This window comes from Capra hircus, chromosome 7 (genome assembly GCF_001704415.2).
Source record: "Capra hircus breed San Clemente chromosome 7, ASM170441v1, whole genome shotgun sequence".
NCBI classification, from domain to species: Eukaryota; Metazoa; Chordata; class Mammalia; order Artiodactyla; family Bovidae; genus Capra; species Capra hircus.
The window spans coordinates 44,637,194-44,656,733 of NC_030814.1; the positions used below are offsets into that span (position 1 = coordinate 44,637,194).

General features: G+C 47.3%; 1 protein-coding gene across 1 annotated transcript; it reads right to left on the reverse strand.

The window, feature by feature from the left end:
* On the reverse strand, positions 1,655-15,467 carry SAP30L (SAP30 like). Its single transcript, XM_013965716.2, has 4 exons — positions 14,605-15,467; positions 10,648-10,770; positions 8,377-8,475; positions 1,655-6,844 (listed from the first exon to the last, which is right to left on the reverse strand). Exons 1-4 carry the CDS (start codon positions 14,800-14,802, stop codon positions 6,716-6,718), a joined length of 549 nt encoding a protein of 182 aa, XP_013821170.2. The 5' UTR covers positions 14,803-15,467; the 3' UTR covers positions 1,655-6,715.

Consider the following 19,540-nt stretch of genomic DNA (forward strand, 5'->3'; position numbering starts at 1 on the left):
ACGAATGAAGTGACTTAGCAGACCTCTCTGAGCTGCTTGAGGCTGATGGTAGCTTCTTTGCCTTCCTGGGCCTTAGGCGGTTGGACTCAGGGCCATTTACATCTGGATGCACAAATTCCCCAGGGGATTTTTCCTGGGCTGCCCTGGCAAAGAGTTTCATTAAGTAGGTCTTACTGGAAATTTCTAACCAGTATTCCTGATGAGTTTGAAGTTGCTGAATTGAGAAACTGCTGGACCAGTTTTGTACTTCTCAACTCTAATAAGCTTGAGCCTTAGCTGGGGAAATTAAAAAACTCATATTCCTGGAATTCAGCTCCTGAGCTTTTCTTACTGAGAATCTGGGGCGGGGCCCAGGAATTGGCGTTGTTAACAGTCTGATAGGGGCGGGAGGTAGCAAGTGCCACCCTTCCAAAAGGCTGGACCTCAGCTGATCTGATATTCAACATTCTAAAGGTCTGTTTTGAAGAAAGGATGTCTGGTTCCTGTTAGAATCTCTGTCCTAATGGTACAGTAAGATGTGGGCTCATCCTTCCATTATGAATGTCCATCACGACTGATGTCTGTGGATCCTCACATGAAGTCGACCTCAGCAGGGGTTGGCCAGTTCAGGGGAAGCCTGGCAACAAAGCACTTCTCCTAGGTTCAGTGTGTGAGGGGCCAGAGGCAACCCTCAGCAGTTTCATGTGAAAGGGAAGGCACAGAGAAGTGGAAGGAACTACTTTTGTTATACCTCAGATCAAGAGGCTGCATGGCAGAAGACTGGGCCTTCCTTTGCTTTCTGAAGCAAGATGACTCTGAAAAATGGCATGTTCCAGCAACAACCTATCACTGACCCTGAAGGCTCCAGGTCACAAGTATGACTCCCTACTCTCCTTGCCACCTAGGATGCTGAGAAATCCACCTCCACACTATGGAATGGGAGAGGGTGAGGGTGCTGAGGAGGGGAACTAACTGTACCTTGAAGATTTCTGTTTAAAATTTCAGAGTCTGCACTCCCATGTGGCAAAAACAGGCTGGCTTCCCTGGTGGCTCAGATGGTAAAGAATCCACCCGCAATGCAGGAGACCTGGGTTCGATCCCTGGGTCGGGAAGATCCCCTGGAGGAGGACGTAGCAACCCATTCCAGTATTCTTACCTGGGGAATCCGCACAGACAGAGGAAGCTGGTGGGCTATAGTCCATGGGGTTGGAGCGGGTCGGAGCGAGTCGGACATGAATAAATGACTCAACACAATGTGTAACACACAGTGGTGGCCACCCTTAGAAGGGACCTGGATTTTCCAGCTTGCAACTCCCTCTGCCCCCCACCAGCAGGCATTTCAATTTGCAACCATCCATCCAGTAGATGGGTGGACAACTATACCGGGATAATCGAAGACCAGAGTGAAGCTCTGGGGCCAGGGTACTTGCTATGCTGGATAGCACTCAGGCTCGACTCCGGCCGATCAGCTGCACTCAGTTTGCACAGGAGTGAGCGGGAGGGCAGGGTCTGACTTCTGTGACCTGCACTCAAGCAGGGTGCACTGAGGGTGGAAGGGAAAATGAAGGGAAGACGGCTATCACCAGTCACTGTCCTACACAGCTAGGGGCCGGACGCACAAGTGAAAGATCTGAGCTCCACGTGGGCATTCAAAGGGAACAACAGAATGTGTCTCTTGTTTCTCATTTAGATCGTTTATTAAGAGCAAAAGTCGGGCCATCCCATCTGTGTGATATTGCAACATGAAAAGTCATATACATACTAAGGAGACCCCACAGAATTGAGAGCCTTTCAACAGTACAGAGCCATAGATTACAAAATTAAAATACAAATGATCCCCCCAATTGGCAGGAAACATGTACAATGAGGAGGCCTGGAATGGAAGGGCACTTGCTTTTCGATAAGGCAGTTACAAAATGGAAAAAAAAAAAAAACAAAAACCCAAACCAACCCGCACCCCTAAAACACTCTGATGGGCTGAACAGATAACAGACACGTGAGACAGGGATCCTGCACAAGCCTCTGCCACTGGCAAAGATGTGTTCATTAAATGAAAGCCACTGAAGAGTTTGTTTGAAGATGCAAGCCAGATGAAATGTGTAGACATTCCTACTGTAAGAAAAGTCCCACCCTGCCTCTGGCTGGATTCCACCTCAAAAAAATGGGATTGAGTTTACCCTTCCTAATCATGAACTTAGAAACAGTCTGTAATAAAATGAAAGGAATACAAAAGCACCCCTAGAGCATCACGCTTCCCAGGGCGTGGTCTTGAGCTCACCTGTCCTTCAGTTCAACTGCCTCTCTTGCTAACAGGGATGGGGGCTGCGAATGGCAGGGCCACAGAGCTGTGTCTGCTCAAGTCAGGGTCACCTGATTGACCCACCTGAAAGGCAAGTGCATTTTGTGAGAACTTACATTCTAGGACACCACCACATTTCCCGCCAGGACTCTGGAATCTTGGTCTTAAATTACAGGCTCCTTCTGATCTCCCCTCCCATTCACTTTACAAAACTCAACTGACAACCTTCCCAGTCAGGTCTTTACAGCCTTGAGTTCTGCAGGTTGGTTCACAGTCCTTGACAGACAGTCTGGCTTGGGGAACCTCTGCTCAGTGGCAGGTCTCAAGGACCTGAGGGCAGCTCCCTTGCAGACTGGGTTCCAGCTATGCTGTGAGTTGTGAAGTGAACCAGCGCTAAGTAGGTCTAGATGATGCCAAAGCATTTGGGCAAGTCTTTTCACATCTCAGTTTCCCCATCTCTAAAAATCAATGACTGGGCAATGGCAACCTTTAAGGAGTTTCCAGCTGGAAAATATGGCACCTCTCTGACACTGAGACATGTGGTTCCCCAAGTTCCTAAGCTTTGCTTTCTCCATAAAAGCAGTGTGTGCAGTACTTGCAGCAATCTTAAGGTATACGCCCTTAGGGGCTATTTAACCTTTCAACTCCAGGCAGAGCATGATCATAGTTTATAATCTTCCAGCTAAAACTTTTCCTAAGTTTTGTGAGGCAAACACAAAACTAAGGCCTCTTGTGTCCTAAGGTATTTTTTAGCAGTTCTGAGAGCACTCTCTTCTTCCCTGACCTCTCCATCAGCTTTAGCAAGATTGAAGGTATATAACTGGGATTTCAACATCTTCAATAAGGAACTAAATGGACTAATAATACTTAGGGGGAGAACACTCGGGACACCAAAGTGTCTTGTTTGCTAGCTACTCCTTCCCCAAAGACAAACACTATGCCCTGGGATGGTGCCAGTGATTAGTCCTTGGCTAACTTACTTGGCCCCCATTAAGCAGAGACTAAGATGGAAATTACAGAGAACATAGAAAAGCCAGAGGTTTACAAAGATAGGACAGGCTTCCCCAGGAGGTAGTGAGTTCTCTGTCCTCAGAGGTGTTTAAGCCCAGACTGCTCCAACCTTGGCGGGATGGTTGTAGGCAGAATGTCAGCACCTATGGGAGACTGGACTGGATGACTTAGAGGTCCTTTCCCAACTTTTGGATCTTGTCGCTGTAATGACAGAGGCCTCAGATGATTTCCATGCAGCAACACCTCTGGGATCTGTGGTTAGGCTCCTAAGTTCCCATTCTGGCTTTCTCCTTCCTACCATGCAGGTGCCCTCCAGGATGTTAACAAAAAGTTCCCAGTAAATAAATAGCTGAAATGCCAAGGTTAGATGCAACATTCCAGCTGCAAGCAGTTATTCCTATCTGTTCTCTGGAAGACTAGCTGTGACTATTTAGCTATGACAGGAACATCTAACAACTTGGCGGCTGCATCACATACATGAAATTCCTCTTCCTTTTACACCCCTGGTCTTGAATCCTTTGGTTGCAATCTCTCAAGGGATTTGGCTATCATCTTTTTCACATGCTGTTGCCAACCTAAGAGTCTGTTCACCGAAATAAGAAGTTTGTCCATTTGTTTTTTAAAAACCTTTAAAGGAAGCAACACGGATGGCAAGATGTTGACAATTCCATGTTAACACTCTTGAGGGCACAGGAAAGAACCAAGCAGGCTGGAACTGAGGCAGGAGCCGTGCCCTTTAAGAAGACAAAGCCAGTTCTGGATCGCATATTCCAGTTTTGCCCAGGAGCACCAAGAGGAGAGAAGGCAATGCTGCGACATGACAGGTGGAGAGAAGCACGAGTCCTTGACAGGTGGTAGCAAAGTGCACGCAGCCACGATGAGCGCTGAGCTCCCCAAGCCCCACTGCTCCCCACAGCCAGACCTGGGTGCTTTGGAGGGTCGGCCACCTCTAAACAGGTAGACGCCTCCTGTTCCAGATCAAACCGAGGGAAACTGCAGAAGAGGCTAAGGCAAGTGGCTTAGTGGTCTGATGAAACAGATTTCTGCACACAAGAAAAATACAAGCTCAGAGAGTTTTGTCTTTTTTCTCATCTAACATGCTTTCAAAGGTTGAAAAGACACCCACAACCTCCACTCTCCAAAGGCCCTCTCCTTAGAGGAGAGCTGGCACAGGACTTGAGGGCGCACAGCATCTGGCTTGAGGGGGAAGCTTCCCCAGGCTTCGTGTGGGAACAAAAGCACTCTCACAGCCATGCCTGAACAGATGGGACCTAATACCACAGCTTCTTGTACAGAAGTGCACTACTGTCTCTTAACTGGGAGCACAGATCTGCTTTTGAAGAAACAGTGACATGACCTACACGTCCACAATCCTGGTTCAAACATCAGAAAAATACACTTTTTTTCTCAATGAGTTGTGGACATTTCCAGAGAGCAGGTACCCAATGCTTTAAGCCTATATGCCCCCAAACTCCAGCCTGACGAGAAAACACTTTCCTGGATAAACGGGGCTTGGTGTCTGATGCCTTCAGAGCCGTTCTAACTCAGCTCCTCAGGGAAAAATAAAAATCTACTTTAGAGCCTTCTTGATGCCCACACATCAAGAGCCTTCAGCTGTGAGTAGTGAGACTCTTTAAACACCTATTTAATCTGCACAACTAGAAACACGCACAGAGCACCCTGATGTGCCATCCATGGCTACGTGTATGAAAATAAGATCCACTCAGTCTCAAGTATGCTCTATGTACGTTCATTTATACATATCTTGAAAGGCTGCAATTTGCTAGACATGTGTGGTGAACACTGGTGAAAGCTGGGCTGCGGCTGAACACACGGTGTTTTACTGAGTGACAGCGGTGGCCCGAACCCTGTCCATAGAAAGCATGCTCTGTGGAACTGACACCTTTGGCTACTCTACCACCCTGCGGGGTGTGTATGTGTTGGGGGCTGTTCTGACTTCTCTGCGTGGATGCTCAGATTAAGTCATCTATGAGACACTAAAACACTCTGCCAGGCCACGCTGTCCAATGCTGCTTCTATTTTTTAAGGCTTAAGGAAGAACTCAGAATGAAAACTGAGTTAGAAAGCGGTACCTTTGACCACAATATATGTCAAGGTGGTCAGAAATTAGAATTCAAGTCCTTTCTTTTCTTCCCACTCCCTGTCCACATCCTCTGCCCTCCAATACACTGACTAGAAAATTTTGCAAAAGCATACTTTTGGATATAAAGCTTTGTTTTCAAAGGATACTTTGGCTCTGATATAATTAGATAGAGAAATCTGAGGTTTTGAACATAAAAAAAAAAATCAGGTAATTATTAATACTTAAAAAAAAAAACACTTTAGCAACTTTCCCCCTAAAAGAGAGGCAAATTGCTCACAAAAATGAACATCAGATGGCACTGACCTATGTTGCTCAAACCCATGATTTGTTGCTGACCCCCAAAGAGGCCAAAGCTGATCAGACTTTCTATCCCAGAGCTGGACTTCAGAGCAGAAACCACCTGGTCCTTGGCAGCTTCCTTGTGGTTGTGAATTAAAGATTAGTATTTCTGAAAACATGAGCCCCAAAGCACTAAATGTCTCCACGTGTCAAAGCATTTCTGGCCCAGGAGAATGACTGAAGTCCCAATACATCACTTGACCCTGAAGCATGAAGCGTGGAGGGGTGCACAATGGGCCACGGCTCCCAGAAGGGGCTCCGCATCAGGGTTTCTGGCACCTCCACAAATACAGCTTGGCACATGAGTCTGCCCTGGAGTCCCGGTCTGACCTGAAACCTCCTGCTGGTGCATCAGGACTTCCTCATGCTCTAGAAGTAAAGTGGTGAGCAACAGGAACAGCAGAGGCCTCAATACCAAGAGGTGGGAAGCCCAAGACTGGCTCTGCTAGTGACAGTTGGATATGCCAGTAAACCCTGCCTGAGTGCCTATCATGTGCACAGCACAGAGCCGGTGGGGAGCTGAGCTCAAATGATTTGCTGATAAGCAACAAAGCATGGTGTCTATGTCCCCGGCAGACGTCTGCTCATGCACCTCTCTGCCAGCCGTACCTCGCTGCTGGTCCGGGGCTATACTTCACAAATGGTCGCGTGGAATTACAAGGTGACTACCAAAATATCTGCCATCCCACACGTCCAGCAGAATTGACTTAATGCTCTGCAGAATGCGGCAATGCACTGTTTTCCTTTCCTTCTTTCTCCGATCTTGTGTTTTTTTTTAGTCCAGTAGTTGCCTTAAAAGAAAGTCTGTGTATAAACATGCTGAATCATGAGAATATAATCCTCCTGCCAGAAAAGATTTACAGTATTCATTATTCAAACTTTTTTATTTACAATAAAATTTAACAGTCTTTATGGGCTTAAATGTAGCAGATGTCACCTGTGCATAAGTATTATACTTCACTCCTTGAAGGTGTGCTTCCTCATCACTCAAGCTGTTTGCCACTCTCTGACTTCTGGTCCAGTCTACTCTTGTTACTCTTCACCATGTAGATGAAGTAAGCGAGGGTCTCCTTTTCATTCACAGGTATGTTCCTGAAGTGTCGGCTGACAGTCTATATGGGAGGGAAAAACAGAGCCCATTAAACCATGTTAATAAACCAGGGCCGCGGATTCCCAGCTGTATAAAAGGGAAACAGCAAGCTGCTTCCAGAGCTGAGAGGGAGTTACGATTACTGCACAACTCCCTGCAGTGCTCCAGAATGCAGAATGCGAATGCCCTTCTTTCCCAGGCTTAGGGGATTTGCTTTCCAGGCTTCCAAAAGCAACGTTTTAACCCACACCACTCCCAAGATGCAGTCCTATTTCAGGGGCAGCCAGCCTATCCATCACAGCATAGTCTCAAGGTCATCTCCATGGAGGAGGAGACTGGGACTGCTCTGGGTGACCAGCTGCTACCATAACCTCTTAGGCCCTGGAACTGGGCCGAAAAGTATCTTTTTAAAATTGTGTCAAATAAACACCCAACTGAACAGATGTAAGGGCCTGACCCAAAAAATCATCTAAATAGTATGTAACTGCCTCTTGAAAGACATCAGATTTGAAGGAAAATTCATATGTATTTCCAATATTTTGATCTATTTCAAGTCCTGAGAATGCAGTCTCCGCTTGCCCCATCTCATCCCATCCTTCCCACCAGGGGTGGTCACTGGTCTTGAAGTATGAAAGGCTTATGTACTTCTGTTTTATCTGGATGCTAGCGAAGGAGAGGTTTAAGAAAAAATGATGGATCAGCAAGAAAGCGCTCAAGTAAAGATAAAAAACCAACAGGGATGTGAGCCCATAAGGAAATCTCTGAATGGACCAAGGGCTGTAGGACAGATAAAAAGGGAGTCAGAGAATGAAAACTACAGAGTGGCTGTCTTTGAGGGGTAGGATTGTACCCCTCATCATTTCCATCATTTTCATCATTTCCAAATTTTCTAAAAAAGAGAGAAAAACACATTTAGAAAAGAAGGATGAGAGGATGCCCATATACATACCAACAGGACAGAAGTATCAAGGCAGGCTGTCAGTATGTTAAAATAATGGCCATTGGAGCACCCCACCCCCATCCCATGCCCTGAACTAGATAAGGTCTCAGAGTGGGAGAAAACATTCTTGGGCTCCATTCATTGTAATAAATACTTCTATTACCAATACCAGAGTAGAAAAAAATCAAGGAAAGAAAACAAAGAAAGAAAAATAGCTCCTACAGAATATGAGTGAAGGTTTAGGGATGATTAATCAGACACACCTCATGTGCAGAATGGAACATATCTGGAAAGAATCTTGCAAAACAAGATTCAAGCAAAGGAGCAAACAAAAGAACTCTCAGGACTTAGAATGAGGAGTCGTGAGATTCCAAGCTACCAACTTGCTATGTGATTTTAAGCAAGTCCTTTCTTTTTCTCTGTGCCCTGGTTTCTTTTATGGAAATCAGGCCTTTCTAGGTCTAAAGCTGGGGGATTCTAAATTGTGCAAAAGAGAGAAGATGAAGTTGCTTCCAGAGGTATGAAGGGGTTAAGTATAGACACACAGGGAGAATCAAAGTCACGGTCAGCAGCACGGTGCAGGTGCTCCCTCTTTAGAGGGCAAGTCTACCTACTTCTGCTAACTGGGCCTTATTGAAGCCTGGTCTGGTCTGTAATTTGTAGTGTCGTTTATAACGTCGGAGAGTGTTCACCTGCAGCTGGAACAGATCAACCTAGAGAGAAGAGGAGAAACACATTATCCATCACCTGACCAGCCACGACTCACCAAATGCCCCCTGTGTGCCTAGCACTATGCTAGGTAGGGGCGGGGAGGGAGAAGACTACAGACAAGTCTTAGAAATGGCCCACTGAGGACTAATTATTAGCTGGGAGGACAGAAACAACAGTGGAAGCAGAATTTTGGCCAGGGAGTGGTGGTCCTAGAAGGCTGATGGAGGTGGTGAAGCTTATGCTAAGGACAGGCAGGGTTTCGAAAGGGAGCAAGGAACAGACAGTAGGGAATTACAGAGAAGGCCATGAGCTCAGAAAGCCAGGGGAGAGACACACGGGCTAGGGGATCAGAAGCACTTATGGTGGGTTTAAGACTGGGTGGTAGCATGTCTTGATAAGCAGAAGTAGCAATCCTGGTTTGGGGAGGGGGGTGCTATCCCCAGAAGATGAATCTGTGGTGGTTTGTAGGAAGACTGACTGGGGTGCGGGGGGATGACAGAGGGAGTTGCTGCAGTGATGATCTAGAAATGAGATGGGAAAGTGGGGGTGCTGATGCTGGAGGGGGCAGCAGGCAAGGAGAGAAAAGGGAAAAGCAGATATCCTGGAGGACAGGTCGGAGCTCGGCCCAGAGTGGACAGAGGGGCGTGGAGGACAGCGGGACACACTAGTGTTCTCAGGTAGCTCTCCCCTAGGCCTAGCCTTCGGGTGTGAGGGTCCTTAACCGCCCCCCGCCCAGAGACAGCTCAAAGCTACTGCAGCAGATGTACAAATCGGCAGGCTAGCGTCTGGGTCTCTGCAGATGACTGGGTAACAGAGGGGAAAGGACTCTCCTTTTTTTTTTTCTAATAAAGGAAGAGAGGAAAGCTGCACAGTCATGAAATAGTGAAGGCCCGGAAAGTTGGGCTGCCTTTACCTGCCTCTAAAAGAGATGTTCTTGCTTCAGGCAGGTGGAGAGCACTTAAAAACAAAATGAATGATCAACATGAGGGACCAAAGTCCTTCATTCTTTTCAAACATTCCTCAAATCTTTTTTTTGTGTGTGTGAAAGCATCTTGACAGTGAATACATCCATTCCTTCGTAAAAGAATAATAATAATAATAATAATGCTAAAAGCATTAGAAAGATACTGTAAACCAGTGATAGAAAAGGGGACACAGAGAGGGGCAGGGGGATAGGGCCATATTTTCAAAGATTTTCCTCCGCATCTGCAGACAAAGGCCCGCCTACTCTTTCTATTCCTACACAGTCATTTTCACCCTGAGTGCTAACAGGCGGTTGCCTTATGAAATATTCATGCATCAAATATTCAATGTACATTATAAATGGTTCTTCTTTTGCTGAGTCTTAAGTGAAAACAATTTAGATAGATAGAAAATTCGATATTCATTCCTGTAACCTTGCTTAATAGACACTGGCACTTTGAAGGGATGGTGGCCTTCTGGTTTGAGAAGTGACGGTTCTCAGCACAACAATTCTATCCCCAGAGGACACCTGCAATGTCTGGAAACACTGGGAGTGGTGGTGTACTTGGTACTTGGTGGGTAGAGGCCAGGGATGCTGCTAAACATCCTACGAGGCACAGGACAGCCGCCACCACAAAGAATTATCTGCCTCCAAATGTCAACAGTGCCACTGTTGAGAAACTCTGTGCCAGTGTAACTGACCTTGGAATAGATCTTTGGGAATAAGCCTAGACCAGGAATCAGAGAGTGATAGAAAATCCGAGCTGGTGGGACATGACAATTTACACCTTCATTTTGCAGACCAGGAAACAAAACGGAAGTGACTTCCCCAATCCATACACACTCAGTCTCCAACTTTAAGGGTAAACCAAAGTTCTGAAAAACTCGGCATTGTGGTTCTATTTAAGCATTTTTCAGGGGTTTCTTGAAGAAAGGCAGCACAGATACTGAAGAGGGCACTGGACTGGGGCCCCCAAACTGAGTGTGTGACCCTGAGTGTGCCTGTCAGTAAAATGGGGGGCAGTTAGACCAGTTGATTTCTAAGCTTTCAGCCCTCAGATTCCATATTACTATGATGCTATGATTCACTTTTCAGATGCACCACAGCAACACAAAGGTGACTCCAGTTATTTCTTAAACCAGGCCAGAGGTAAGGATCAGGTCAGAATCCATCCTCCCAGCTTTCTCAAGGTGAAGTTCTGGACTTTTACCTCAGGAATGTCAGTGTCATGCTCAGGAGAATCTCCGCCATCGTCACTTGTCTTCCTCTTCCTTTTATTTCGTACACTCTGGATGAAATTTTTGTGGAAATCGCAAATATACAGATGCCTTACCTGATGGGAAGCAGATTAAAGTCAGAGTTGCCAATCCCATGGAAACAGCAACAGGTATCTGTCAAATTATGGGCCTTTTCTCCTTTGTGAGGCATTGGAGAGACCACAGAAGAAACAGATACAAGCCATCATTTCCTCAAAGAGAACACTAATATCACACCGAGCAGTTCATCATAAATCAAGTTCCCCCTGAATGATAAACACAACACATGCGACAGATACAGCTGGAGTGGAAGTCCCTGACCAGAAGGGAGGACCTGCAGGGAGAAAGGAAGCATTCTGGGTGGAACAGCCAAGACTGAAGTTTCAGAGGAGGCTGACAGAAGGCGTGAGTGAGGGGCTCCTGAAGAGACTGTGTCACTTAGGTGAAAGCGACTGCCTGTGTAGGAGCATCAGGAGAAATTAAGGGGTTTGAGACATGAGAACAGCTTAGACTTTCCTTCAAACAAGACGGAGTCCCCAGACCTGTCTTCAGACCTGTAGGAGTGAGTAACTTACAGGAGGTTGTAATGCACTGCCCCTGGGCGCAGGAAAGTAGGCACTGTGGTAATGATAGAATAGCCGGCCATCCTATTTTTACACTGACAATAGCAACTACTGTACCATGACAACCCTCTGAAAAACTATTTCTATGTATCAATTTATAATTCTTGCATCAGCACTCAGGGAATCCACAAAGAGAAGCAGAAAGAGGTGCAGAGATTCTTACAAGGTGAAACCACATAAAAGAAGCTGGATACCACTACTGATTTTCTCATGTAGGCTGGAAGCATAATAGTAAGTGAAGGTGGAAGCAGCAGCTAAGATGTGAAGGACGTGCTTTTATTAAGAATATAAGTACCAGGGTTGAGATGGAGGAACCATTCAAGAACCTAACAAACTGAATGCCTGTGTAAATGACTTGGGGTTGTTGACACTGAACCAGCTGTTACCCAAATGTTCTTGAGAGACTTCTGAATGAGTTTATTCCTCAACTGCTTAAAGATAAAAGTAAGCTGATAGGAAGCCAGCGTAATTCAGGCCTTTCCATGGAGAAAATAATGGAAACTGTTTCTTATTCACATGAATCAGCACTTTCATGTGGTTAGTGAGCCATGAGTAGTTTTACATTTACATTGTGATAGTGTCTTGCAGACAGCAGGTACCCAATAAATGTTGCTGTACCAACACAAGCAGCCCCTTGCATCTAAAAGCAGCTTAGGCCAGTAAAAGCCACATTTACATATGGCTATAAATTTGAACGAGTTTGCCAGGTTCAACTCTGTCAAAGGACTTTCAGACACAGTATGTGTCACAGTCTCAAAAAATCCCATCCAGCTGATGCATAGAGGACCGGACATGTTTTCATCAGGGAAGAAAGCACATTCACAACAGATCCTACATCCTTCATGCTAGCTAGTTTCACATGTAAGACTAAGCTGTCCTGCAAATTCACAGACTGACAATCTTAGAAAAAGAACAGGCAGAAGGCATGATTCCTAAAGCTGTGACTAGGAGATTTCAGGTCAAGATGCTAGAGTCCTAGATGGAAAAGAACTCAGCATTCACTAGTGCAAACCCCCTGGCTCCCATCTCATTTTCTAGAGAGATAAACTGAGGCCACCTTGAGTGAGGAAATGACCTGGCCAAGGTCATGCAGACCTTCTAACCCTGGGCACGTGTCCTTTCCTACGGCAACATCTTCCTCACACTGTTCTCCACTTCCACTTTCCTCCAGAAAAAAGCAGATATATGTCAATTGGAGGATGTTTGAAAGCAAGTTCTATCTTAGTAAATCACAGAACACTGCCAATGTCTATACAGAAGGAGTTAAACTGCCTGAGTTGGATTTCAGGTGCTATTATTTTAAAAGGTTTTCTGCTAGACCCTTTTACAAGATAAATAGTCATTATTCTTCCTTAACCATTTCAAGTACATATTGGTTTTCAGAAATTTCAAAGCCCAGTGGCCTTTGGAGAGTTGGGGGTGGAGGAAGGAGGGTGATAGAAAAAGCTCTAAGTATTGTTTTTTTTTTTCCTGTTTCACTTTCTGCAACAGCTAAAAATTCTTGTAACATAGCAGTTACTTAGAATTGAATTCCTGCCTAAGCCTGTGAGAATGAAATAGAATCCCTTTCAAAAATAATGACTCTACAACACCACCTTGAAACAAACTGTGAGTGAGTGAGTCTGCCTTGAAATCCTACTCCTTCAAAAGCATTATCTTTTGGGGACTCTTAGTACCAGGCTCAGGCTGCCTCTCTTCCAGACAGTGTGTATCAAAGTCAACCTAGCCCTACACAAGTTTTCCAGAGGGGTCACTGGGAAAATGGAGTCCCAGATGCAGTAATAAAACTGTTCAGATGGTGGGTTTAAAAGAACTGGGAATTTCTGTTTCTTAAGGACTGGAAAAAATATTAAGTAAAGACTCCCAGCAATCTACACAGAAGGTGGGCAGTGCTTCCATGAGGATGAATCCACTGCTGTCCTAGAATTGAGCATTTCACTTCCATATTGTCCCATTCCAGGCCACCACAGTGGCTAGCCAGTTATTTGCTCTCAGATGAATTCCTTTCATTCACTGATAGAGAAAGCCATCACTTGTAGTGAGAAAGCCATCAATTCACCCCTAACCACTTAAAAATAGCATCTTTCCATTGGAGAGTTGCAAATATAACTGTTAACTTAAAACAACAACTGGGCGTGAGAGTAAGAGTGTAGAAGAAAGCGCAGGGAAGATATTTTTAATTTTTTATTTATTGAAGACTTAATCAAGGCTTATGTATGAGGCCTAGAGGTAAATCAGACAACAGATTCAAGAAATTAACCAGCCTCTTTGGTGCTGTGTGACTTTGGCACCCTCGCTTCCTATCTCTGGGTCTCAGTTTCCCTTGTAACATCAGAAGTGGAAAAAGTGGGTGTCCTTTCAGTTTAATGAGCAATCTCTGATTTCCCCCCAAAGTGGAGAAATTTTGGTCTTAGAAGAGATGGTAACCACCTGATCTAGCTGGTCCACCTGGTATTTAATAATACCCCCCTAACTCATTTCCAATTCCTAATCACCTGGCAGCCACTTTAGGCTTACAGCAACAGATGTCAAACGAAAAAGTTCGTAATTGGTTGACAATAGGCACATCTTCAGAATTTTTAGAATAGTTAACTACAGTGGTGAAATCGCACCGGAAAAGTTTTCTATTCAAATTTAAATTACCTCCCCCCACCACCCCCCCAACGCTCCCTGGGCATTGCTAAAGAAGTTAACCCTATAAAAGTGGATTTTCTTCCTTCCAAGTCACTTTCACTGCCTGAGCCACCTCCCAAGACCAGGTCCTGGCCTTATTTCTGCCACATCCTTGAAATCCCATTTCCCCACAGCTGCCTGCTAAGCAGCGAGCTCGGCGACCCTGTGCAGAAGCTGAGGCTGCCGCAGACAGGAAAGGAGCTGCCACCTTTCCTTTTCTTAAGGAATAACAGGGATCCGAGAAGGAGGGAGAAGTTGGAGAAGAGCCGGGTCCCTTCATCACCTGCTCCTCCGTGGGCCAACCAAATGAACCCACCTCTTCCTGATCCCCTGTCTACACCGATAAAACGCGCTAAAAATTGGTATCAGATTTTCCCAGGCAGGAAGGGTCCTCGGAGCAGCCCCGCCACCAACCTCCCGGATTTGGGCAGAGTCGTAGTTAGAACCCGTCAACGCCGAGCGGCCTTTGCGAGCCCGAGTCCAACTCCTCAATTTGCAGATAAAGGGCGGCGAGGCCCAGGGCGGGGAGGGCCCCCGAGTCCCTCCCGAAGCCCAGGGCAGCGGCCCGAGAGCCGCCCAGAGCGGGGACCCAGCCGGGGGCGAGGGCGGACTCACGCTCTTGTCGATGTCCAGCTTGAGTTTCTTCTGCGAGATGCTCTTCTGGACTCTCTTGCTGAAGGAGGCGTTGCCCGCGGGCCGGACGCAGCGCTCGCCGTCCTCGATGAGGCAGCAGCTCTGGCCGTAGCCCGGGGCGGCGGCGGGGGCGGCGGGGGGCCCTTCGCGGCTGTCCTCCTCGGTGCTAAAGCCGTTCATCTCCTCGCCCCGGGCCGGCCCCTCTGGGGGAAGGTCCCCCGTAGGCCACTCCGCAGCCGCGCTCCCCGCGGGGCAGGTCGCCGAGGCCCCCGCACTCGAGGGTCCCAGAGTCCGTCTTCAGCCGAGGCGCTGCCCGGCCCCGCGCCCGGGAGGCCCGGCTCCGCCGCGCTCCGGCTCCTTCGGTTCCCGGCCCGCGTCTCCACCAAGCCCCTTCCTCCCTGCTCGCGGCCCCGGGGTCGTCTCCCGCGGCTTGCAGGGCCCCGCCGGGAGTCACCCTGAGGCGCCTTCTGCCGGGCGCCCTGAACCGTTACCCTTCGGCGGGGACGTCCAGGAGGGCGTCCCAGGAAGCAGCAGCTCCCCGAGGACTACGGGCCCGGGTTGCCAGAGGGTTCTGAGGGCCCCTGCCGGCTCCCGCCTTCTTTCGGCTGCTGGGCAAACTCGCCGCCGGGCAGCTCCCCCGGGGTGGCGCGGCCTCCCCGCGCGGGGCCCGGCCTCGAACCCGCGGCGCCCGGGCCCCGCGGCTCCTCCGGCCCGCCCCACCCCTGCAGCCGCTCGGCTGCGCCCCGAGTCCCGAGGCAGCCCCTGGGCCGCCTGGCCGCCGCCCGCCCAACGCTCCGCACCACAACAGTTCGCTCCCCCCCCGCCCTCCGCGGGACAGCGGAAGTCCCGCCTCCGTGAGCTCATTGGCAGCCTTTCCTCTCTGGGCGGGGCCTCCGCCGCCGCTGGCACGTCCCATTGGGCGCCATCGCCGCCAGTCCCCGGCGCTTGGCTACTTCCTGGACTCTGCTGGGATGGGTTCAAAGTAGAGAAAGTGGAAGAGGGAAGAGTTCCCCTGATGAGGGAGACGAACCGGGCCGCAGACTTTCCGGGCTCTGGGAGGGATGGTTAGCGGGGTCCCGGCTGGATGGGGGGCCCGACTCCGGGGACAGAGGATCACCTTCGGGGGACAGAAGTACAGACGTGGGCGGAGGCGCAGAGGGACAGTTACGCGGTGGGGCTTGTGAAGGGGGGACCTAACGAGAGAGGTACTGTCATGACAGGTTCAGACTGGATGAAACGGAAGGACCAGGGCCAGAGGACCTGCAGACCCGCGGGATAGAAACCGGATAGAAAAACAGTCATGGCGGGAAAGACAGAGGGACAGTCGGGACAGATACGTGGAAAGACATGGAGAAGAGGTGATGGGGGTCTGATGGCGGGTCTTGTAAGGCGGTCAGAAGCTTATGGGCGGCGGAGACTTCTCACTGTGGAGACTAAGACAGGCTTGGTCGGTGAAAGAGAAGGGGAGAGGGACGGGGACCCGCGGGGCTTGGGTGACCCTTCAGCTGGGAAGAATCGGAAGTCGGTATTAGGTCTGGAGGGTGGACTGAGTGAACCGCGCGGGGAAGAGGAGGGGCTGCGGAGGAGATGCAGAAAAAGGCTGGGCCAATCTCGGCGTGGAGAAGGATTTGCCGTATTTTGGGCCCTCCCTGGAGCTCTGTAAACTGAGGCTTCTATTGCTTTAAGCCTCCGGGTTTACTCGCGAGGTGGCCGCGCCCTGCAGAGCCCGAGACTTGGGGTTCGGAGCCCAGAATGTCACGCACACCCCCAGGGCCGTAGGGAAATCTGCTCCAGCACGCCTAGTCGGGCCACCTCTCCACTGGGTGGCCTGGGGACAAATGAAGGCCAAAGGCCCAAAGGTCCAGGATCAGGCAGTCTTTTATGGCTGGGAGGCATTTCTCCGAGGGAGGGGCGTGAAGCGGACAGTGAGAGTTAAGAGTCGCACGTGTACCTATTTTGGTAGTACTGGGTGGCATTGAAGAGGCTTCTGGTTTGTGTCTTGAAAACGGGAAACTACCAGTTTCGGTGTTTAGAAGCAAATGCCCGGTGATCTTCAGTTTTCTTCAGTGGCCTTAAACGTATTTGTACCCTGTAGCCTAGTAATTTCGCATGTGAGACAGCCATTTTAGGAAATTGGCCTACTAGAAAATATTTTAAACACAACAGTGTTCATTATGGGATTATTTATAATGGGAAAATTTGAAAAGAACTGAAAAGTTCCATACTGGAAATGGTTAAATCAACAACCTAACCCTGCGTATAGGATATGATGTGTGTACATCTATGTTTTTAAGAAAAGAAAAACAACTATTTGTACATAAAAAATACACCGGAGTATCAACAGTAATTATTTAGGGGGAGTGGAAATAGGATTAATATTTTTCTCCTGTTATTCTACATTTGCATTTTCCCCAATAAACATTTCTTGCCTTTCTAGTAGGAAAAAATAGAGTAAAACTTAATAGGAAAAAAAAAGCAAGTTTAATAAGATTCTTCCCTTGGAGTTCATAAATTCAAAACTAAATTATCAAGCTTATACTCATTTCAGGCTTGGCCACAGGAAGAAGATGAAATATAATCCTAGGCTTGAAAGAGTATAGCTTCTAGCAGGGAAGTTCAGACATACACACAAAAAAACAGCTGGTTATGTGTACAAGGCAGTGTGTGATATTGGTTTCAAACTTGATTGGTATGGATAAGAGCTCCTACATTTTCCATATTTTTTCCCTATTATTTTTTGAAAATAGCATTTGCACCTAGCACCAGGGTGCTGCAGTACACAGAGTTTCTCCTGCACCAGCTTCTCCTATCACCACCCTTCTGGTGGGGAGGGGAATTGGGTCCTTATTCTTGGGGGCTTCCCCGATGGCTCAGTGGGTAAAGAATCCTCCTGCAACGCAGGAAACACAGGAATGCGGGTTAGATTCCTGGGTTGGGAAGATCCCCTGGAGAAGGGAATGACAGTCTACTCCAGTATTCTTGCCTGGAGAATCCCATGGATAAAGGAGCCTAGAAGGCTACAGTCCATGGGGTCACAAAGAGTTGAACATGACTGAGCAACTAGAAGAAAGCCCTAGAAGAAAGTATTGTCTTTCAGTATTTTGAGCCCTAGAAGAAAGTATTGTCTGCTCCTTATATCTGTTATTCTTATTATTTTTCTGTGTGAAGTATTTGTTAGAGTATGATGCTATATCACTGGCCATCATTTATTTGGCCATCTATTTGAAAAAAATTTTTGTTGAAGTATAGTTTTTTTTTTAATTAATTTTTTTTGGAGTACAGTAGCTTTGTGGTGTTGGAGAAGACTCTTCAGAGTCCCTTGAACTGCAAGGAGATCCAACCAGTCCATTCTGAAGGAGATCAGCCCTGGGATTTCTTTGGAGGGAATGATGCTAAAGCTGAAACTCCAGTACTTTGGCCACCTCATGAGAAGAGTTGACTCATTGGAAAAGACTCTGATGCTGGGAGGGATTGGGGGCAGGAGGAGAAGGGGACAACAGAGGATGAGATGGCTGGATGGCATCACTGACTCGATGGACATGAGTTTGAGTGAACTCCGGGAGTTGGTGATGGACAGGGAGGCCTGGCGTGCTGAGATTCATGGGGTCACAAAGAGTCGGACATGACTGAGTGAATTGAACTGAACTGAGCTTTACAATGTTGTGTTAGTTCCTCCTTTACAGCAAAATGAATCAGCTTTATGTATACCTAGGTCCCCTTTTTTGGATTTCCTGTATCTGCTACTCCTGTATTCTTTAGAGTTATCTTTACTTCTTACTGGGGAATGCCTCCTTGCTACAATCCCATTAAAATTAATAAATTTTTACCTTTCTCCACTCAAATTACTGTGCTGTTTCTCTCCTAATTACCTCCAGCCTCTATGTATTTTTTGGGGGTGGGGCACATGCTTTTAACTAGCATTTACATAAAATTTTGTAGTCTTTCTTCAGGGGAAACATGACTAATACAGAAGGGTCAGAGAGATACAACATTGCTTTCTTTGAGGATGAAGGAAGGGAGCCATGAGCTAAGGCATCACCTACCTGCTTGCCTGGAAATAGGAATAGCTGTTTTGGGCGGCCTGGATTACAGGGCTCCATGAACAGAGAAGCAATGCACTTTGCCAGGCAAGACTCCAGCCTCCTTGACCTTCCCTGAGTTCCCAAGGCTGGACTGGAACTGTTGAGGAGCAGCCTAGAAAACACCTGAGGCAAGACTAAAGAAACCAGAGAAGCTCATCAAGATTAAGAGACCAACTATGTGAGATGTTAAAGGAGTACAAACCCTATTCACACCCTAATCTTGTCAGACCCCACCTTTGACCCACTGTTATAAAAACCCTCATCAAATTTCCTGGGGTTGAGACATAGTTTTTCAAGGCAGAAGCCTGGTGTGTTTCCTTTTGCCTGGCAAAGCAATAAAGCTATCCTTTCTGCTTTACCTGCCCCCCACCCCCCGCACCCCCACCCCCCGCACCCCAGCCCACTGCAATAAGACAAAACAATAACAAAAGAAGCCTTTATCATAAACTTTCCTTGTGTTGTTATATAGATTAGTTACAAATAGTAGTATCTGAAAAACATTCCAATCTCCTTGCTGGGGGAATAAATCTATAACTCTGGAAAGGAGATATGAATAAGTAGTCAGATATTGCAGGAATGAATACAGGAGAGAGAGAAGATTCTGTGATCTTGTCCTGCTTTGTGTAGGATTTAAGATTCTTGAAATGGCCCTGAGAGTCTTGACTTCCAAGTTTAGGTAATTAATTTACAACATTTGCTTAAGTGCTTAGAAATATCTGGCTTTTTAGATTTGTAAGTCTACCCTGTTGGCCATTTCAAATGTTTGAGAAAATCAGGCATATTAAATTAGTAATTGTAATTGGAAATGTCTAAGGAAATTTGATTAAGGCTGTAAG

Bases quoted from the DNA above. Each gene is read 5' to 3' on its own strand.
- SAP30L (XM_013965716.2), bottom strand. From the start codon at position 14,802: ATGAACGGCTTTAGCACCGAGGAGGACAGCCGCGAAGGGCCCCCCGCC. The intron at 8,476-10,647 runs GTAAAAGTCCAG...TCTTCTCTCTAG, and splicing joins ATGACACTGACATTCCTGAG to GTTGATCTGTTCCAGCTGCA. The intron at 6,845-8,376 runs GTAGGTAGACTT...CCTCCCATATAG, and splicing joins ATAAGGCCCAGTTAGCAGAA to ACTGTCAGCCGACACTTCAG.